Source organism: Hirundo rustica, chromosome 21, assembly GCF_015227805.2.
Source record: "Hirundo rustica isolate bHirRus1 chromosome 21, bHirRus1.pri.v3, whole genome shotgun sequence".
Lineage (NCBI taxonomy): Eukaryota > Metazoa > Chordata > Aves > Passeriformes > Hirundinidae > Hirundo > Hirundo rustica.
This window is the reverse complement of record NC_053470.1, coordinates 6,993,960-7,012,904: the sequence shown is the minus strand read 5'-3', so window position 1 is coordinate 7,012,904 and position 18,945 is coordinate 6,993,960. Positions and strand designations below refer to the sequence as shown.

Here is an 18,945-nt window from a genome sequence, read left to right as displayed (position 1 = left end):
CAAAAGCATTTTACCCTTATATATTCCAGCCAGTGTGTGGAGTCCACGTTTGACAGCCACCGTGTCTCATCAATAGTAGGATAAACAATTTCTTTAAGTTTCCGCAGGGATTCCCTCATGACGTGTATATTATGAATCTCCAGAAAGACCAGCTCTGCATTTGGGTAGGCACTTTCACTCTCATATCCTCCACCTTTAGCCTGTCATTCAAAAGGTAAAAACAGACAATGAGAAGAACACATACAGGACTTTAGTATAAGGTGGAGAGTTATTTTACATAAGTTTCAGCATTTCCTGAGAGAAAGGATTATTTTAGTGTTAATAAAAACATATTTTTGGCCTTTGCTTTTCTAAAAAAAAAACCTGGAGTTTTTTTTATGTGAAAGAAATTCCAGTTGTAACAGGCTACATTTGATAATACGTCCATATACCTTCCCCTTTTTATTAATGAAAGCTTTGGGCTTCTGTGAGCTTTACTGCATAATTTCTCAGCTGTATCTTCATGCTGTCTTTGATCCCTGCCAGCCTTTCCAAAATGCTACAAGCAACTTACCTTCCTTTTCCTGCCCTCTTCAGGGACCTTTTCAACATCAGGTTCTCCACATCCTGATATCTGGCACAAGCTTCAGCCTTGTAATAAGGCTGATGAATTAATGCCTGTTAGGATACAAACCTACCTTGTTTGTGTCTGCAACACTGTTCTGCCTGGCATCAAAGATGATAAGTTTATGTGACTGAGCATTGGCATCCATAATTGTCTGCAGATATTTTTCATCTTCCTTGCAACGTTTATCGTTTGGGCCAACTGATGGCTGGCTGCATCGTGTTATTGTCGCTTGACTCTCAGGGTGAATCCAGGATAACACCTGAAATAAGAGAAAACTATTTCATTTACTACTCTACTATAAAAGCAGCAGGCCAGAGAACAACTAGACAATCACATTGCCTATTTGGCATCATTTCCTGGCAAATCAGCAAATGCAAGTTTAAGGACAGGCTACTGCAAAAACATATTGATAGCATACTAGCACTGACTGCTCATCCCAGATCTGAGCCTGAAATACTGAGTGATTCTAAACAGCTCAGCTTTTATTTCTAACAGCAACTAAGCCTGTATTCTTCTAAATGGAACAAAAAAAAAAGAGGGCAATGGAAGAATAAAACCTGCTTCCATGTGGAAGATTATGGATCTGTTAATTACCTTGAAATTGAATGAAAACCAACAGAAACTAACATATTCTAATGCTACCTTGTCTATTCTCAAAGAAAGCACTTTGGCTAGGACACATCCTACTCCAAATCAGAACACAAGCCAGAGCATCAGATACCATTGTGGCCTGGAAGTGCTAATCCAAACAAAAAAACTTATTACATAGCACAATAATTGTGCAATTAAACTCGCACTTGAGATGCTCCCATCAGTTCTAAACCCACTGAGTCGAATTCTTCTTTCTTTGCCCCTCACCCCATCTCAGGAAGGAAATCATCTCACTGTTACTTAAAAAACAAAGCCTAAAAGAACACTAATAACTTCCTAAAAGCTACAAACTTCTAAAACACTCATAACCTGTTGCACAAATTTCACTTACAGGAACTCTCCCTTTTGCTCTAAATGCTGCCACTTTTGAGAGGTCATCGTCCTTTACACTGGTTGGCACAACAAGAACAGCAGGGTATGTGTCACAAAGCTCATAGGTGCTGTTAATTTTGGATATTTTCCAACTCTCATTGGGCAAGCCCTGTATGAAAACAAAATAATTTTGCATTTTTCAGGTTAGACCCTCACAGATCTGAGTTTGGGGCAATGAAAAATTTTATGTGCTGCTTACTTTTAAAAAAAAGGCATGATCACATTTTTTTTTTTTTAAATAAGCTATAAACTTAGGTCTTCATAGTGAATCATAAACCAGTGGAAGTCTTTCCTACTAAAACAACAAGGAAAATAACCACGTGGAAAATGTAGATTTAAAATTACAAACTACAGTTACTCCTCTGTTTAGTGATGCTTATTCAAATCCAAGTTTTTATAAAGCACGTGTTTTGTAGAAACAGCACTTGAGAAATGTGGATTTCAGAATCATGTTAAGTTAGACCAATTTGCTCAAGTTCTCAGCACCTGTATCTCCAAGTTTAGCAGGTGCTCAACTTGCCACTTGCATTTTATTATCTAAACATGAGATGCAGACAGTCAGCCTCTGCAGCAAGAGCTGAAAATGATGAGTTTTCTGTAACATTTCTTCCTTGTTTAAATGGTTCTGGGGGAGATAGAGAAAAAAAAAATACATCCAGTATTCTATAACTTACCTGCCTCTTATATTCTGCCATTGGATCATACACTTTCCAGCCATTCACAGCAAACTTTTCCTTATAGCTGAATGCAAAAAGAGGCTAAAAACAACAAAAGAAAATGATAAATTACTGCCTGACAGGTTGCATGCACAATAACTCCAAAACTCCAGTACTTCAAATCTAAAATTCCTGAATAGCAGACATAACACCTTCAGTCCGGACTGGAAAACACTGAGCTAGAAAGAAGATAATTTTTTTCCATTAAGTATGAGTATAAAGGTAACAAAACCAAGATAAGAAACAGAAAATTCAAGTTACTTGCCTCTGATCACACAACACATCAACAGCAATGCCAAGAGGAGAAAACTGGTTTCCTACCTCCCAACCAGTTCCTTACCCACACAAGCAAATGAAATAAAATTCTGCAACCAATAACAAGATTAATTGTACCTATTTGTTGTATTAGATAGAACTTCTAGACTGAATTATCTACTGCAGAAAATAAGAGTCAATACACACATTTTTCATCAGCAACATTAGGCAAACCTAGATCTCAAGGGTTATGTATAAATTAACTTCACCAATGGCAGGACACAACAGTGTTTGATGAACTAATGCAAAAAGCACACAGGGTCAATGGCCTGCCCACTCTGCAACAGATTTTAGGAATCAACACTACAAAGTTTGTTATACAGCCCTTGTATTTCCTCCCCTACACTTTCCCAAAAGAGGAGAGCCAGTGACAGCCTCCTCTCCATCTTAAGACTTACCAGCCCATTAGAAACAGGAAATGCACGTGTTACAAGGTTTTCAAAGATCTCCAGTCGGTTCTGCTCTTCCTGTTTATAGGCCAGCCGCAAATTTCTCATATCCTGTCAAAAATAAGTTAGTTTTACTCTATGATAAATTACAAAAAAAAAAAAAAAAAGGCAGTTATAGACATTTGATTGAATGAAGGCATATATAAACGCTGAATTACTGACATCATCTAACTCCCAAGAGAACAGAGTTCTGTAAGCATTCATATCAGAAAACCAGGACTGCCATTAGAGATGCCTGATATAAAAATCACCACTTTTCCTTGGAATTCACTCTTCAGACAAAAGGCAGAAGTGTTTAAGACTGCAAGTATCATAGAGGAATTGAAATAAATGATTCAAATACAGGGAACTGATCAGACAGAAAAACAGCACATGAGCTGGCAGATTCTTCTTACAGAAAAAGGAAATGAAAATACTTTAATATTAATAAATCTCTACCATGTCTTACCTTGCAAACTATTTCTATACCACATGAATTGTCTCCATGGCTCTGTACTCCAATTTTTTCAACCCTACTTATAACTCCAAGGGGAACGTCAACAACAAAAGGTGGATCCTAAAATTCATATATAAAACAAATGGCTTTTATTACACTAGAAGAAATACAAATTAATATTATTCATGTGTGTTTCATTAGAGCAAATAGTAATTCCCATTTGGAAGACTGTTGTGAAACATCACACTTCATTGAATTTGTCACTTTCTGAAATCAACTTCAGCAACATTCCTGCCTGAAACAACAGGCAGACAGACAGTGAAGTCTTACCCTCTCAACACTTTTGATAAACATTCTGAAATCCGTCACTGTGAGCGTACCGCTGACTGCTCCCATGAATGGACAGATGTACATTACATCCTTAGCTGGAAAACAGAAAACCAAAGCTTTCTTTTACTGTTACAGACATTTGTGACAATCTATTTTCGTTTGAAACTCACAAGATTTTGGCAGCCCCGTAAAGTTTTGATGCTCGACCTCTTTAAGGAAGTTTATTCTTGCAGAGTTGCCTTTACCTCAGCAATGGAAGCAATCAAATTCCTCAGCCCCACTGCTGCTCAGCAGCTCCTGAGCACTCCAAAGTGAAATAAATCCCACTAAAAACTGGAAAGTAAGTTTACCATAACTTCATCTTTTTTTTCTGTAAGAATTTTGAATCCATGATGTCCTTGTCACCCCCAAGCAGAAATACAACACATACACCTCTATGGAACAAAAAATCCTTAGGAAAAGAAAAATAATCTACATGGAGCGAGTCACCCTCTGGATCTGATTTCTCTTTCCCACACTTGGATTTAAAAGACAAAGAACAGAAATCCACATCTAATCAGCTAATCTTACGTGGCATTAAACTAAATAACAAGAGTCAAAATGAAATAATATTCTGCTTTTAAATAAGCTAGCAATTTAATAGTATTCAGTGCAGCACTCAGTAGTACACTCACCGATAACTTTGATTGATTCTCCAGGAAAAAGTGGAGCCTCTTCCATCTGTGCCAGTTTGTTTCCATCCCGCAGTGCCTGGCAAAAATCCAAAATCATGAGTAAGTCTCACTCTCCATCTGTACCACATCGATATATTTTGATGCAAAGTGCTTTTACTACCAGATTACTGGAACACAAGAAGTGTGTCTTTTTTAAAATCACACAACTGTACTAAACAGTACCACAGTAAAAGAAAAAAAAAAACAAAAACAAAAACAAAAAAAGCAGCCAAACACAAAATTCAGTATTATAAATATAACAGACATACATGTTAGTCACGTATTAGTAACAAAGCATTTGTGCAACAATTAGTTTCACATGCTAGCTATATATAGCATACAAAAATATGAACAGTAAGATCAGCCCAAATTACTAATTAGTAATTCGTTAGTGTTTTGCTGAATGCAGGTATTATTTGGGGTGTTTTATCTATTTGAGAACATTTTAAAGCTCTTTTTTTCTTTCTTTTTAATGCTACTGCTGCTTATCTAATATTTGAGTATTTTCATCTGAGAGAATTATATGGCAGAAACTTTATGTATTTAAGAGTTTAACTTTGTGATTTTGACAGCAAGAAGCACCCCACAATGCTCTATTTCAATCAATACCTTACTGAGAGTGCCACAGGTTATGGAATAGGTTCACTATAGGAATTTTGGATCCAGATGGCCAGATTAAGAATGAAGTAATAACAAAATATAGAAGAACAATTAGCAATTTTAAAATAAGAGTTAGTTTGATCAATGTTCATTGAGGTAAATGGCTTCATTGCTGAATGATACACGATGGATGCTTCGGGTCCTTTGTCGGCAGCTAAGATTTACAATGTACTAAAGATTGTAATAAAGCATAAAATGGTTTGTGGGACTGTTAAGGACCATGTAAGAAACTGATCTGCCTCAGGTCAAAATGATGAGATATTAAGGTTTCAATTTTTTACATCTTGAATAAATATAATGGGCAAACTTGTTGCAACAAATAACCCTCCCCTTGTATTGCTGCTCTGACCCACACAGAAATAATTGGTAGGATCTGTCTGCTTCCAGACTGTCCCAAGCTCTCAAAAATAAGTAATTTCTAACAATATTTCAGCTGATCTCTGGCTTCAGATTTCCTTGGAAGCTTTTGGAATTTTACATTCAGCACCTAATCACAAAAAGCAATGTGCAGAGGAACAGCCAGTGCTTACAAACTGAGGGTGGATGTGCTCTGTTAGATGGGGCTGATGTTCAGTATTGTATTTTAGACTACACGACCTTACAAGAACACTCTGCCTGGCACATAACCAGCTACACACTAACTGTTTTCTAGGGCTTCTCTTGTGTGAGAAATTAAGATTTGTATGCACTGTATGAGTACTAATTTATAGTACCTTGCTACATAGTTAATGAATGAAAGATGAGTAAAACTTGCCACCTGATCAGGTTCTGCTTCAGAATGATAGCCATTGTGTCCATCCTGAATCTCCTGCTTTGCATGAGGCAGCAGTAGGACAAGAGAGAAGTAACAGCAAAATAATTGCAGACAACAGGTGAAAGGACAGAATCTTTTTTTTTGTTTCCCTTTTTAAAATTTCCTTAAAAAGACAGCATATACTTTAACTTCAGTTCAGCTTTACAAAATCTTCCACTCCTGGCACACACTACTTTCCACAGAAGGGAATCCAAGCTATTAGCACCATCCTCTGAATGTTACTTGGCACAACACAAAATAAAAAATTTACTCCCTGTTTCACAAAAGTGTCAGTGCTGGTAGATAAGAACATAAAAGTATGTACTGTCTTTTTAAGACAAATAACCTTACAATGAAGAAAATTAATTTCAAGTATGCCACATGCTTATCAATAGAAGAAATTGAGTACAACTTGCAATGGCAGCATTATGGGAAAACTCATGCAAACTTTCACACAAAAAAATAGGCCGACATCAAATAGAAGTACCTAGACATTTTAAAAAAAGCTTTGCTGTGTAGAACATGTTGTAATTGAACTCTCAACCTTATAGTTTTACATATCTTTCCAGCAACTTCTATGTTGCTGCTTGAAACTTGGCCAGCAACTCCACAGAATCTAAAATTACTACTCATAGCAAAATAAGCAAACAATTCACATGTTCACGTTAATTTATTTTTGCATCAACTGGCAGCAAATCCTGAACATTAATTAAATTTCTTTAATAAACATAAGGTGTTTTTGCACACCAGAGAGAAGCACAAATGTCATCGGGTCAGTTGAAGGAATTGTTTTAACACATTCAGCCAAAAATGTTCCTCCTTCTTCTTTCTTTAACAACTGGAGAGAAGTTGTGCTCATGACAGTCTTTTACTCCCAGTTCAAATGCAAAGAACTTCTCACTTGGTCAGACTGTAAAATCAGCCTCAGTCTAAATTTACCAGTGTTTGCTAGAAGCCAATTTTTCTTCTTACAGTATTTTTACACAACCCTCAAGAAACAGCTTAAAAGAAGGTATTTTCAGATAATTTGAACTCTACTTGAGTCTAAAAAATTCTAAGTAATTAGAAAACTTTTTCAAGTTAAAGGACTTGAAGGACTACTAACTAACTAATAAAGGACTACTAACATTTAGGTATGGGTAGAATTCTGTTATACAGAAATTACTTATATTTCAGATCATAATTATGTTGTTTCTGAAATCAAAGAAAAGTAGACATTGTGATCTCTGGAAGAAAACCAGCAGGACAATGAGCATATACAACAAAAAAATTTAAAAATATGAAAGACAAAGTAACAGAGCAGACCATTCAAATATCAAAGCCTTTACAGAGAACTGGGAACAACTGAACAAAACCAGTTTTTGTTACTCAACTCAGACCAATTATTTGAAGCACTATCTATTCAAAAGAGAAAAAAAAAAAAAAAGATCAGCTTGTGGATTTGTATGGTTGGACTAAACACATAATTTTTAAATACGTAAACAACAGATGAGAAAAAGAAATCATTCAGACTTCATCTCTTGATTTTAGACTGAACAAGAGGTCTTTGTTTGAATAAAAGTGTTGGACGCATTTCATGAACAATGTCAGAACACTATCCAGATCATTTCTCACTTCATAAATGTTACTAAGAGAGAGGGGCAAGAAAACAAGGCATGCCCTTTATTAATCTTCAATGAACAATGGGCAAGCCCTAGTCTCAAAATCATCATTAAAAAGATGTAGGTCATTGCACTAGTGCCTAACTTCAAACCTAACTTTCAATCCTATTAAACTTGGTAACAACTAATTCAAAACAAGTACAAAGGCAAGCATGAATTTGGAACTTATTTAAAGAGGACAAACACAGACATAAGGCTTTTACCACTGATATTCTTTAGCGTAGACATGTTAGAGCTGCTAACACAGTACTCTGCAGTCTGAAGCACGTAAACCTGAATTGCAAGCATCCATTTTGACAAAATTAATGTAATAAAACTGAAGTTAGTACTGCACATTCATAACATAATTTTAATGTATTGCTCTCTTACACGTTGACTTTTATTGCTCACGAAAACATTGTAATGTATATAAAGCATTTCTGTGGCAAAGAAGCTGTTGCACTGCATAGCAAAATGGTCTGACTGGTTCATAAAACCCATTAATGAGGTAAAGAACGCTTGACACACCAAGATCTCACACAGCACAAGAGACACACAGGTAGGAGGCTGTTCACTGCTAGCCAAAGGCAATCTTACCCGTACAACTGGCCTCCTGTACACCTGTCAGTTAAAATATAAAATGTTATCCAAAGAAGCACACAAATCTGATTTGTTAAAGATACTAGATCTCATTTCACCAGATTTTTGAAAGAACTCTACTCCTAAACATTTTAATTACAGCTGGACTTTGAAAGAACAAACCAAAACGATGCAGAACTAGTAACTCTCATTTGCAGAACTGTTTTGGTCTTAAAAAAAAAAAAAAATCTCAGCCACTTCATTTTAGTGATGTAACAAATTCCAAGCTCTTTGGAAACATTCATTCCTAATCACCCTTTTCTCCTGCTACACTGCGCTATTGTTAAAAGGGAAGAAAGAGCCTGGTAATCCTTCTAGGTGGAAGACAATAAGCCTGCACTAACAACCATGAAGGAGAGGCAGGGACCTTTCAGAAAAAGACAACTCTCCTCAACTTCTGAAGGTGTTTGCAGTCAGTAACCACAGTCTGAGCCATTTTCATTTATATGAGCCCCTCATTCAAGAACACTCTGCAGGCAGAGCATGTGTCAGAGAAGACACAGAGCAGAGATCAGCCTGAGATCATGGTGCTGTAGGGCTCAGCAAGCAAGAGTTCCCCCAGTGCTCTCCAGTTCTGACCATTCCATTAGCTGCCCCTTTGCTTCCCTCCTCCCTGCTAAGTCACAGAAGAGCAACGCCGTTAGACACAGGAATTGATATATTTACCTGGTTTTGTAAACGTATTAATTTAAACAAGAAGGGATGAAAGGAAGAATAAAGCAGGGAGTTCCTGGGAAATGCAGCACAAAGTAACAGAACTGCCTGACCAGTTCCAGAAGCAAACACACACATCTGACCCGACCTGAAGGCTCTGTGTTGTAGGATAGTCTCTAAATGAAGCAATTCGAAGTAACCAAAGGTAATTAAGACCCAGGAAAGCGCATCAAAAGAGAAATATGTCTCAAAGGAAAACTGAGCTATCATATGGGCATTGCTTTTTCATGTGTGGATTCCACAATTATAATAATAACAAACTCAACCTGTTAGTGGCACTGAGTAAACAACTATAAAAAATTACACCATGTAATATACAAATATGGGATTTCAAATCACAGCAAAGCAATGATGCTGAATACAATGTATCCACAAAAAATTCTTAATTTAAACCATCAGGCTTAAATCCTTTTCTTTCATTTCTCAGAGATGGAGAATGAAGTAGAATTTTAATTAGGCCTTAAAATATTTATTCCTGTTAAATAATATCTGAGATGAGTTTGGTATAGAGATGGAAGTTATTCAAAATTAAACAGAGCTCTTCATTCCAGAGGAATGCATTCTTCTCAGAGGTGAACTGAACACCAAGCTTACACACTTGGATTTTATAATGAAATCCTTGGCAAATACAACATCAACAGATGCAATGCAAGGTTTCCCACAGTGTTTTACCAAAAATATTGCCCTTGACCTGGAGCAAGCATTTGCAATTCAGCTGCTGCAGTATGGGAGAGCTACATTTACAAACTGCTGACTGTGCCAACAGTGTGAAACTCTGTTGAGGTTGAACTTTTAAATACACTACAGACAAAAACATTCTGTGGACTCATCTCAGGCTGAATCAGACCTGCTGTCACTCAATCTAAAATACACTGTTTTCAGACAACATACTTTATAATCACAGAGCATATGTGAATTAAAATCTAGTTAAAAGAAGAAAAAGAGATTAAAATCTTCCTTTGGCCGTTCTCTATGAAGACAATAAAACAGTCACACATCTAGGAAGAAAAAGGGATCTAGACAGCAGCAAGTTGGGCTTCTCAAAGGGAATTGAAACATGGGTAACTTCTGTCACGTTGTGAGAGCAGAAAAACTGCCCATGCTCCATTCTTGACAGCTGAGTTGAGTGGCTGCATGAAGGGAACAGCCTGTGAGCATGAAAGAACAGGGGCACAAAAGCACACTGGAACTCAGGGAAACCACACTGTGCAGTCATTACCTCAGTGACAAAAATGCTGCTGGGAGGGAATGAAAAAGGTGACTTGTTTGTTTGTTTGATGTTAAATTCTGTGTCTCTGGAGAAACCCCATCAAAAATGATACTCAGTTATGCTCCCTGCACAGTAATAAAGACATACATTTATTTTTTTGTGAAATCTGAGGAGCTCAATTCTGCACTCTGAATAATACACACTGGAAACTATTTCAACCTGTAACCATAATCTACTCTACCAATTATTTTATATAGTAATCAAAAGACAACTCACTTCTGATGCTTTATTCAAAACACTGACTTTTAAAATTTCCTTTCAATACTGTTAATTTTTATTCCGTAGATTTTATTCTAAATATGGAGGAAAACAGGAGGAAAGCAAATTCAAAAGACTCCCTCGCATAATTAGATGTTTCAAGTTCTCAAACACTAAGTGATCACTCAAGTACTTACCACCTGCTAGTCAAGATAGCAAGGACCCTCCCCATCTTCCACTCTTGTATCCTAAAACAAATCAATGCATTCCTCAGGTCACTTACCCTGTAGTCTCTGGACACACCCTCCGATGGGACAGACCCTGAAATCTGACTCGAAATGGTTGCAGCTATCAGTTGTTTACACCATTCCACGTGGGATCCAGTCGGGCTACAAAACCAGAAATTTCAGATTATTAAGCAGCAATTCAACAGTGTGTATTTTGAACGGCACAGCAACTGACCAGACCCAGAAAGCAACACTGTAAGTGATCGCTAACATCGTAAAACTTGGTTTGCTTTGTGGGCAGAACGCAACTACCTCATTGATCAAATTAGGAAAAAGAATTTTACTAGATCATGTCAGAGACACAGAGCTGTCATGAGGTGAAGGTCCTAGGAACTTAAAAAATGTTCTGTTCCTTATCCAGTGTAACTTTTACTATTCACATGCTTTTTTCTTAAAGCCATCCAGTTTGGCCAAGTAATAGGAAACTCCTTATATTATCCTTATTAATATGTTATTCTGTAAATCCTCAGAACTAAATTACATCATGCTAGTAATAAAAAATTTAAGGTATACTAATGTTGTATTCTATATTAAATATTGAAAATACATGTTTTTTAAAAGGTAACTTCTAGTTAGCAGTATTTTTTTCCAATTCGTGAAATAAACCCTGGATAATTTTCAGGGTGGGCTTTCCCCTGCCACAGCACTGAGCATTACAGGGTGTTTACAAGAACCCTAAAGCATCTGAAAAACCCCAGGTGATGCAATTTGAGAACAGACCCCTGAAGTAGTGCTGCTCACAAATAATGCAGTATTGAGAGGGAGAAGCAATGGCAGCCTGAAGTGCATCAGGTGTGCTTCAACACACACCAGTATCCAAGGAAAAAAGTGGGAATGCCAGAGGGAACTGTTCCCTGGGTGTTACTGCAGCCTCAGCTGATACCTTAGCTAACTGCCACTTGTCTTCAAACCATTCAGCTGTGCTCTTCTAGGGATTGACTGCTTATTCAGAAGTCAAATGCAGAAAGAAAATGTTTTAATTCATAGACCAGCTTTGGATTCAATGAATGCTCCATGACATTGAAGTATACTTACATATACCCAGCAGGTGTATGTAAGTATGTTCACTTCAATGTCACGGAGCATTCCACAGCTCAGACATTAAGAGGGTGGGGTAACAGACTTAGATGACAAATTACTACTCAACAAAAGGGCTTCCTTTACATTAACTCTGCCACCATAGCTAAGTATAAGGCACAGCTCCACACAACAATGTCATACCTGAAATGGAAGATCTTTCAAATCTTTTCTGATAAATTTTAATAGCTTTCTCCCCACCTGAATATTCTAGGACTAGATCTCACCATGTTGTTTTACAACTAATACACAGCTATGACAGACCTGCTTGAATAACAAAGGTAAGTCTCGGGTTAGTGCTGAACTCCAAGCCAGATTTACTTAGAGAACTCTGCACTTCAGTTTTGCAAAAGAGCCCGACGCCTAAGTCCTGCAGTAATCCTTTTCTTACCTCATTTATTTCTCCTTCTCTCACATCTCTTTAACTTCCAGTGTAGCTCCTTAGGGCTTGCCTAAGTTTGTTTTCAAATAAGCACTCGCTTGCTAATTAAGTAAAGGATTTATTTTTCTATGGCTTATCTTCACAAGGAATCACTACATCAACAGAGCTAATAGCAGCAGGAAAACGAGTATAAATGCAGGACCATCCCCTGAGAGCAGTGCAGGGGATGTGCCAGTGCTCCACAGAACACTGATCACACCATGCACCAGTGGGGCACACACCAGCACTGACAGCCCTTGCGCTCTGTCTCGCTGCAGCCACACACACCAGCCTGGCCCGCCACAAAGTGCTGGCAAACAAGTAAGCTGTACGACAACTGGCCAGGACTGGCCAGGGTAGAGCAAGATGAAAATTAGGATAAGAAAGTGCATTAATAAGAAATACAAAGGTGCGCGTTTAGATGACAAAATGGACATTCAATTTCCATCCTCACTAGAAGGAGGTAAAGCCCCAGGTTTCAACTAACAAAAGGAAATACAGAGACTGGAGCCTAGCACTGATTTTAAATATTCTTTTTCATTTGGTTTCCATCAGGGTGAGATTTCCATTCATTTCTACTCCTTGTTTAAGGATTTTTAAACTCAGTTCTAAAGTCTGCCTTCAGCTGGAAACTCCTGAATGAAGGAATGTCTCTGCCAGCAGCTGGCACCAGGGCCTGGCACCGTTCTGGTGAGACCCTGCGGACCCACCGCACACACACGCACACACACACGTACGGACACACGGACAGCACTCCGGGCACACCGCTGCCTGGGGACAGTCCTACCTCTGCGGATTAAATACACGCACACAAAAAAAACCCCAAACCAACCGGGAAGAGACTCAAAACGCGCGGACGTTCTCAGCCCAAGTTTGCAGGACGCTGCCCCAAGCCCCGGGCCAAAGCCCCGCGGCCGCCCCAGCCTCGGCCAAGCAGGCGGCGGCACCGCCGGCACACGGCAAGCGCAGTAGGAAACTGACAACAGCCGGTTCCCGCCGCTGCACAGCAGCCGCCCCCGGATTGCAGCTCCTGGGGCCGGAGGGGTCCGCGGAGGCCGCCCCGAGGCCGGGAGACCGCGCTCGGCCGAGGCCCGGGCCGAGGGGCGCCCGCCGCCTCCCCCGCCCGGCCCCGCGGGGCGCGGCGCCCCCTCCGCCGCCGCCCGCTCCCGGCCCCGCTCACCTGTCCAGGGTCTCGGTGCTGGGCTGCCGCGACCCCCGCGCCCGCCGCCGCGGCGCCCCCCGCCCGCACGGCTCGCCGGCTCACGCCGCCGCCCTCCACCGCCGGCCCTGCGGCCGCCGCCGCCCGCTCCATGGTTCCGGCCGCGCCGCCGGGATGGAGGGCGGACTCCCGCCCCTCCGCGGCGCCCCGGCCCGGCCGCTCAGCCCGGCCCACTGGGGCCCCGGCAGCGCCGAGGGCTGTCACCTGGCGGCCGCGCTTTCCCAGCGGCCTCCGCGCCGCGACAGTGGGCGGGCGGGCGGCGGGGCCCGGCCGGGTGGCGGAGGGCCGGGCCGCGCCGCGCCGAGCCGGGTCGGGCCGGGGCAGCTCCCGCCCGCTGCCCGTCCCGGCCCCACGACGGAGAGACGGCGCAGGAAAAGGGAGAGCGGAGGCAGAGAGTTCAGCACGGACATCTTTATTTTCCCCTCCGCGCACATACACGGCAGGCGGCTGATGTTCACCGCTCTCCCTGCGAGCCAACGCCTGACAGACACGTAGGGCCCGGCTCCGGAGCAGTGCCGCGGGATCCAAGGAGAGCGGCTGGCAGGGTTAGGGAGGAAGCGGGAGCACTGCGCTGTTACACATCGTGTTTTCTCATGCGTGACAGAATGCTCGCTGCGACACAACACCTGAACTCAAGGCAGAGGTTAACAATACAGCAGAAGGAGGTAGCACACAAGTCATGTCTTGGGTACAGCCGTAACAGTGATGCTGGGGGGAAGGGTAAGGCATGAGCAAATAAAGAAGGCATTCAACAAATACCCTTTTCTAAATAAGTAACAGAAGCCCAGCACAAAACCTAGCTTATTCTCCTCATGTCCATGGAAGGAAGAATACAGAAAAAAAACCCAAAACAAAACTAGCATTCCAAGACTGACATTTCTTATGGGCTATTGGGCATTCATTGCTGGTGATGCTGACACCCCAGCTCTGCCTTTTCACCCCTCCTAGAAAAGGCACTCAGCGCCTGCAAGTCTCGTCTCCACGACCTCAGAAGCTTCCCCAGGTGTGCTCCTGGCAGGGAACAGGATACAGTGTGCACAGAGGACAGGAGGTCTGTGCAGAACCACCGCCCAGAGCACCCAGTTACGGGGGAAGGGAGAGAGATGTTCTGTTAGCATTGATACGTTCGTATGCCTACATTCACAAGTAGCATTTTCCAGAACACACTGGATTAAAATCACCCTTATGTTGGTCTCATATGTAAAAACAATTAAAAACATGTATCTTATCTGCTGACTTGAAAAATTCCAAGCCCACACAGAGCCATGTTAGAGAGCTTCAAAGACAAATTCAGCTGAAGAGTAATACAAACAAATATGTAATGAAGTAAGTGCAAAAAAGATCCTTTCCATTATATTACACTTTCCCAAATGTAATAGGTTATCATGTAGTGTTTACATAATAAAAATGATTAGATTTTCAGAACTTCTTCACACTGCTAAGAGATGTCACCAACATGTTAAACTCAAATACAGAAACTTTAAATATTCTAATAAAAATAGGGTTGTTGTTCTTTTTTTAATAAACCACAAGTAGAAGGCAAATATACCAGAGTATGCATAGCTGTCAAAATGTAAAGTACCTCATGAACAACTGAGAATCCTTCTTCATTTATCTGATGTAATGAATCTTACCTTAACAAGTCAAGATTGGGGGACAACATTGTTATTTTGGCTGCACATACAGGAAAGCATAGATGGGAGAATGAAATTTAGAGGACAAAAGTCACATAATTCTGTGTATTTAGAACATATATGCTGTATGCTCTGATTTTCCCTGAAAACATAGTGCAACTCAGTGCATATACTGAATTAAATCCAGAGGCGGCATATTTCTATTCTTTTGAAAAAAATACTGTTTAAAATATTCAATGTCCTCTAAACTTTGACTTCTTTTGTGGAACTATACCTTTAAATTTAGTTTTCATATGCAAAATATTTACACTTTATAAACTTGCAGAATTTCTAATAAACTATATTATATACATTTACACAAAATTTATATATAATCCTATTATCTTGCAGATCAAAACTCACCACATGTACAATAATTTACAATGACAGAAGCCTCAAGCATTAAAATATCTCCTTTAAAATAACAATATTAGAGTCCTTTACAGATTCTGATTTGCAGTATTTCCTGGATTGCCTAAATACCATTAAACTTCTAAGAATATGCAAAATTTAAATTAAATATCAAGAGCAAAGTTTGTGCTGTCGTAAGAAATGCTTGCAACTATTCAAAAAAATACCTGAAAGGAACAAATTAAAGATTTACAAAAAGCCTCTGAAAGGTAGGCTTGAAATTAGAGCTCACTTGAATGTTCAATATAAGTGCACACACTATATGCAAAACTGAAGCCCCTTAAATACTTTAGAATAAATTTGCTGAACAGGAGTTAAATTAAACAGTAAAGTATAAATGTACAAGTTTTAAAAATTATTTATAACTGAGAAATTTTGTCTACTTTGGTATAAAAGCTCCTTTCAACAGGCACATTTATTTTTAGAAGACGAACAGAAGCTTCAATACTATGGCTATTGCTGGATATTTAAGCAATGTCTCTATGGTTCTGATTTTAATTATATAAACTTTTTTTTTTGGAAGCATTTAATTCTGTATTAATCCAAAGAACCAATACTGCCCACAGTGATAATTTGTACTGTACTTAAGTGCTGAACAGCTAGCACAAACAGAACTTCTCAGAATCCAGTACAACTTCCATTTGTTTTTAAAAATAAAATCGATTTACAGTAAAAAAAGTTTATTTTATTTTGGTATCTACTGAGCGATTTGATTTTTTTTTTAATTTAGAAGCTTATCAGTGAAATGCCTTCCATATTTCTATTTAAAAAAAAAGGAAAATTTGGAATTCTTGGGTAATTATAAAGTTTCAACGCTTCTCTCTGACACCTTGCAATAGAATTTATTTTTCTCTCATGAACTCCACAAATGTATTCCTAACAGGAATACAGCCATACCTAATTTTATACAACGTGAATATTCCTATTTTCATTACTGTGTTTACTCACGACAGATAAGACTAAGCATGAATTTCCTTACAGAAACATGACCTAAAATGTAATAAATTAAAGCATTCTTATGAAAACAATAAATCAATTTCATTTGTACCAGACCTACCAAAACAACTCTTAAAGCCCTCCATAGCTATGAGTTGATTAATCATGTTCCCAGTCCACAGGTTCTGAAAGGCACATAATCGAAGAGCTGGGTTTGTTTGAAGTCCTCCTCAAACGAAGACAGTCTAAAATAATTTGTGTTAGGACAGTCTAATGTAAGGCATTAGAATATTCCTCTTTATGCTATAGATCTATGTTAAGCACCACTGGTTATTACAGTATAGAAAGTAGCCAACATTTTCTTCAAAAATGTGTTTGTACGTGGGACACCATTTGTGAGGGAGATGTTGATGAGGCTGATGAATTGGATATCTTAGAATTATTTGTGATCTGAAGCTCTTCAAGTCTCCTGATATAATCGTCACGCAAGGCCAGGAGCTCCACGTAACGCTGCTCCACGGGGTTTGGCTGCTAGGAAGAGACCCATGTTAGTCTTAGCACTCCAACTAATTGTACACAGCCTGCTCCAGTATCCAGGGCTTCCTGGCAGGGGTAGCAAGTCCTGGCTGAACACAAATCCTCACACAAATACCTGAGAGCCCTCTGCCTTCCAGTTGTCTCCCCCACAGTCAATCTTTGCACAAATTCATTTGTCCTAACTCAGTAAAATCAGCCACCGCTCCCTGGAGCATCTGGATTTTATTTTCTTGTTATCTAATATTGTGTGCAGGATAGTTACTTGTATACCTTGACCAAAGCATTTTACTTGACTTACTAAAAGGTTTTAGAGTCCAGAAGCCAAATGTCTCAGCATCTTCCCTAAAACTCAGTGTTTAGCCAGATTATTTTAGCTACGCTGATCAGATTAAGATCCATGTCTTCAGCTTAAACAGCTTCTCTCGCTGATGAAATTTACGAGAGTTTTTAATAGTAAATTTGCAGCTTAGAGTAAATAAACAAGTGAAATAAACTTTATTAGTGAATTCTGTAAGTAAACTTGCATGTGTTTAAAATCAACTGCTCTGGCTTTCAGGAGATTACTCAGAAAGAACCTTTTAACTGTTTCCACTTTGAGCATAACTTCTTTTCCAGAGTAATGAAACAAATGGAAAAGAACTATTACAAATGTTCAAAGCAGAGAGAAAGCCTAAAGTTACCTTCAGCTGAATAAACCTGTCTAGAAGTTATTGCTGTTTCAGTTAACTGTCTGTAATTCAAAGCTAGCAGCAGAGGAGTTTCAGCAGCAAATGGTTGAACACCTCACCAGTTCCAAACCAGTTCCACCAGCACTCTGAGGCGCACCACTCACTATACACCCATATGAGGATAGTGATGAATGCTGAGGCAAATGTGAAATTGGAGGAGAAACTCAATTGAGCCGAAGAGCTCACCCAAATAATGGCAAACTGCATTTTTAAGTATATCTACAGCTAATTTGCATGTCTTATAATCCTTCACTTTCTAAAATAAATCTTTGTATTCACCCTTTGCAGAACACCCTCATCTTTCATAACAAGCAACAAAAGCTTTAAAACCAGAACAAGCAACAAAAGCTTTAAAACCAGAACTTCCAATTCCAGCAGGCAATGTACTTGTAAAAAGCCATAGCAAACAGCCAGGCTTTCCTGAAGCCTCTGAAGTGCTGCAAATAAAACGGGAGATCAGCTGTGGAAAAGGAAGTGTATTGCTTGAAAACTACTGACTCATTCCAAGGGCTGGACTGTGAAGACTGCTTCTGTCAAACAAATTGCTCCTCTATATTCTCCTACTCAAATCTCCTCAAACTGTTAAAAAGGACAAAAAAGTCTCTGTACACAATCTTTATGTGCCACATGGCTGAGTTATCCAGCAAGACTGTACCATACACTGAGTGTCCATTTGGATTAAAACCACAGAACTGAACTATGTGTCATTTGATCAAAGCTTTTCTGGACATCCAATTTGATCCACTTGTATAATTTCTGGCGACAGCTTTCATCCACAGCATAAACAATGCTGGGTCATCCAGTGTTACACAAAAAAATTAAATCTTACCATCAATACATAGAGTTTTAAAAGAGAAAGGGCTCAGTAGGTCATTTCATTTGTAATGAGATTTGTTTCATACCCTCTCTCATCAAAAGGAGAAAGACCAAGCAAATGCAACTGTGTTTGTGTTGCTAATGCCCCAACTCTTCAGCAAGCTCCAGTTCTAAGCATTGTCATTCAGGATTTAGTAGCATCAAATACCATTAGACATGTGTCCAAGAAAAGGGGCTAGAAAGAGCTCAAGGACATCTTGCTACTAAACAGGGAAATAAGTTCAATGAGTTAAGAGAGAACTACAGTAATTACTTTCACTTTTTTCCTCCATCTTTA

The 18,945-nt window shown here is 39.5% G+C and overlaps 2 protein-coding genes across 12 annotated transcripts in view; both read right to left on the bottom strand.

Annotated features, from left to right (window-relative positions):
• The window catches only part of MTMR1 (myotubularin related protein 1), a 34,931-nt gene extending 21,404 nt beyond the window's left edge, over window positions 1-13,527 (bottom strand). The window contains exons 1-12 of one of the 6 annotated variants that reach the window (XM_040083946.1): window positions 13,469-13,527; window positions 10,787-10,892; window positions 8,280-8,303; window positions 6,007-6,060; window positions 4,551-4,626; window positions 3,877-3,971; window positions 3,559-3,666; window positions 3,060-3,161; window positions 2,305-2,388; window positions 1,590-1,739; window positions 678-866; window positions 15-200 (exon numbers count right to left, since the gene is read on the bottom strand). In XM_040083946.1, coding sequence (XP_039939880.1) covers window positions 15-200; window positions 678-866; window positions 1,590-1,739; window positions 2,305-2,388; window positions 3,060-3,161; window positions 3,559-3,666; window positions 3,877-3,971; window positions 4,551-4,596 — 960 coding nt within the window. In that variant the 5' untranslated portion in view covers window positions 4,597-4,626; window positions 6,007-6,060; window positions 8,280-8,303; window positions 10,787-10,892; window positions 13,469-13,527. Of the gene's footprint in view, window positions 1-14; window positions 201-677; window positions 867-1,589; window positions 1,740-2,304; window positions 2,389-3,059; window positions 3,162-3,558; window positions 3,667-3,876; window positions 3,972-4,550; window positions 4,627-6,006; window positions 6,061-8,279; window positions 8,304-10,786; window positions 10,893-13,120; window positions 13,138-13,468 lie in introns of those variants that run through there. The other 5 variants (XM_040083944.2, XM_040083947.1, XM_040083945.2 and 2 more) reach the window with 5 other exon arrangements.
• A 376-nt stretch (window positions 13,528-13,903) lies between these two features.
• MTM1 (myotubularin 1) overlaps window positions 13,904-18,945 on the bottom strand; it is a 46,536-nt gene continuing 41,494 nt past the window's right edge. For 5 of the 6 annotated variants that reach the window (XM_040083836.1, XM_040083844.2, XM_058423217.1 and 2 more), the window contains one exon: window positions 13,904-17,058. In XM_040083836.1, coding sequence (XP_039939770.1) covers window positions 16,891-17,058 — 168 coding nt within the window. In that variant the 3' untranslated portion in view covers window positions 13,904-16,890. The remainder of the gene's footprint in view (window positions 17,059-18,945) is intronic. The other variant, XM_058423218.1, reaches the window with a different exon arrangement.